Consider the following 1,497-nt stretch of genomic DNA (forward strand, 5'->3'; position numbering starts at 1 on the left):
TTTCTCAGAAATGTTTCAAAGAATCAAATTGTTGATATATGTTTCAGAGTTTTGGCTTCTGCCATTTAAATGGTCTTTGAATGCAGTTTGCAGATGTTGAGTACAAGGTGAAGATTAGCCAAGCTTCCTCCAACAATCCTGTCAAGGAAGTTGTATCAAAGGTAGCTTCCCAGTTTGAGCATGACAATTACAAGCAGATACTCAAGGGTATAACAGGAAGGGTGAAATTCTTGCCTTAATGGGGCCTTCTGGCAGTGGGAAAACAACCTTGTTAAAGATATTTGGAGGAAGATTGCAAGAAAATGTCAGAGGAACTGTCACATACAATGACATCCCATATAATACAGCTATCAATAGGAGGTATATTACCTATCCATCAATAATTCTTTTTTCCTTCTCTCTTTCTATTGCCTTAAAACCAAGAATATATAAAAGTCTTTCTTTCAATGTACATGATTTTGTATTAACTTCCATACCGAATTGAGCAATGTTGTGCTAGGTGGGTTTCGTGACACAAGATTATGTGCTTTTTCCACAATTGACTGTAGAGGAAACCTTAGTTTTTGTTGCATTCTTAAGACTTCCAAGCAAGATGAGTCGACGTCAGAAGTATGAAAGAGCTGAAGTGATTATTAAAGAATTAGGCCTGGAAAGGTATGTGAGCTACCTTTCCATGAACTTCCTTCTCGCCCTTGATTACAAAGCACCACAATCTAAAACTGCCAAAAGAAATTGAACATGATTGTTGCAATTGTTCATTCCTGAATTTCACAATCATAGATGTCGTCACACGAGAATAGGTGGAGGACTTATTAAAGGCATATCTAGGGGAGAGAGAAAAAGAACTAGCATGGGGTATGAAATCCTTGTTGATCCTTCTCTCCTCTTGCTCGACGAACCAACTTCAGGCCTTGATTCGTCCTCCGCAAGGAAGGAACGAGTCGGTTCCNTCGACGAAGGGAGGGAGGTGCGGCGGGGGAAGGAAAACGCTTTCGGAGATCGAGATTTTTGTTTCATCGAAAACGAAGAAGGCTGAGGATGGCCTACGGTGCGTCTTATCTGAAGGGAACATGCTTTTTTGACCGCCGTGGTATGATTTCCGGGCCCTCTCCTCATTCCGCCCTTCCTATTGGGATAGCTGCCTTCGGGCTTTGCCTGCCCTTTATAATTAAAAATTCCGGCTCGGCCCGGGAAAGCGCTGGCAACAACAGAAAGGAAGGGGTCCATGTAGCTGCTGTGTCCGCCCCCTTCTTAGTCAATGGGGCACAGCAGGTTCGACATCTACTACAAAAGAGAGAATCCACTTCAGATAACCACGTCTCTGCTAGGCAGCGTGTGGAATGGCCGAGAGCGGACCTTTTTGGATATATAATCCAAGTCGAGAGTAGAGTTATAGGAAAAGCCTTCTGATGGAAAACTACTTTCACGTTCGTTTCAGAGAGCACTTTTTTTGTTGAGAATTCCTCGTTCCCTTTCGTGTGAATTCCCCAGCGGCGA

The 1,497-nt window shown here is 43.0% G+C and overlaps 1 protein-coding gene across 1 annotated transcript; it reads left to right on the forward strand.

Moving 5' to 3' along the window:
• Window positions 1-238: 238 nt before the first annotated feature.
• On the forward strand, window positions 239-1,036 carry LOC109238809 (ABC transporter G family member 26-like). The gene is made up of 3 exons (XM_019405291.1): window positions 239-360; window positions 580-654; window positions 781-1,036. The coding sequence occupies exons 1-3, from the start codon at window positions 239-241 to the stop codon at window positions 1,034-1,036; spliced, it is 453 nt and encodes a 150-aa protein (XP_019260836.1).
• Window positions 1,037-1,497: the final 461 nt, after the last annotated feature.

Source organism: Nicotiana attenuata, unplaced genomic scaffold (assembly GCF_001879085.1).
Source record: "Nicotiana attenuata strain UT unplaced genomic scaffold, NIATTr2, whole genome shotgun sequence".
NCBI lineage: Eukaryota > Viridiplantae > Streptophyta > Magnoliopsida > Solanales > Solanaceae > Nicotiana > Nicotiana attenuata.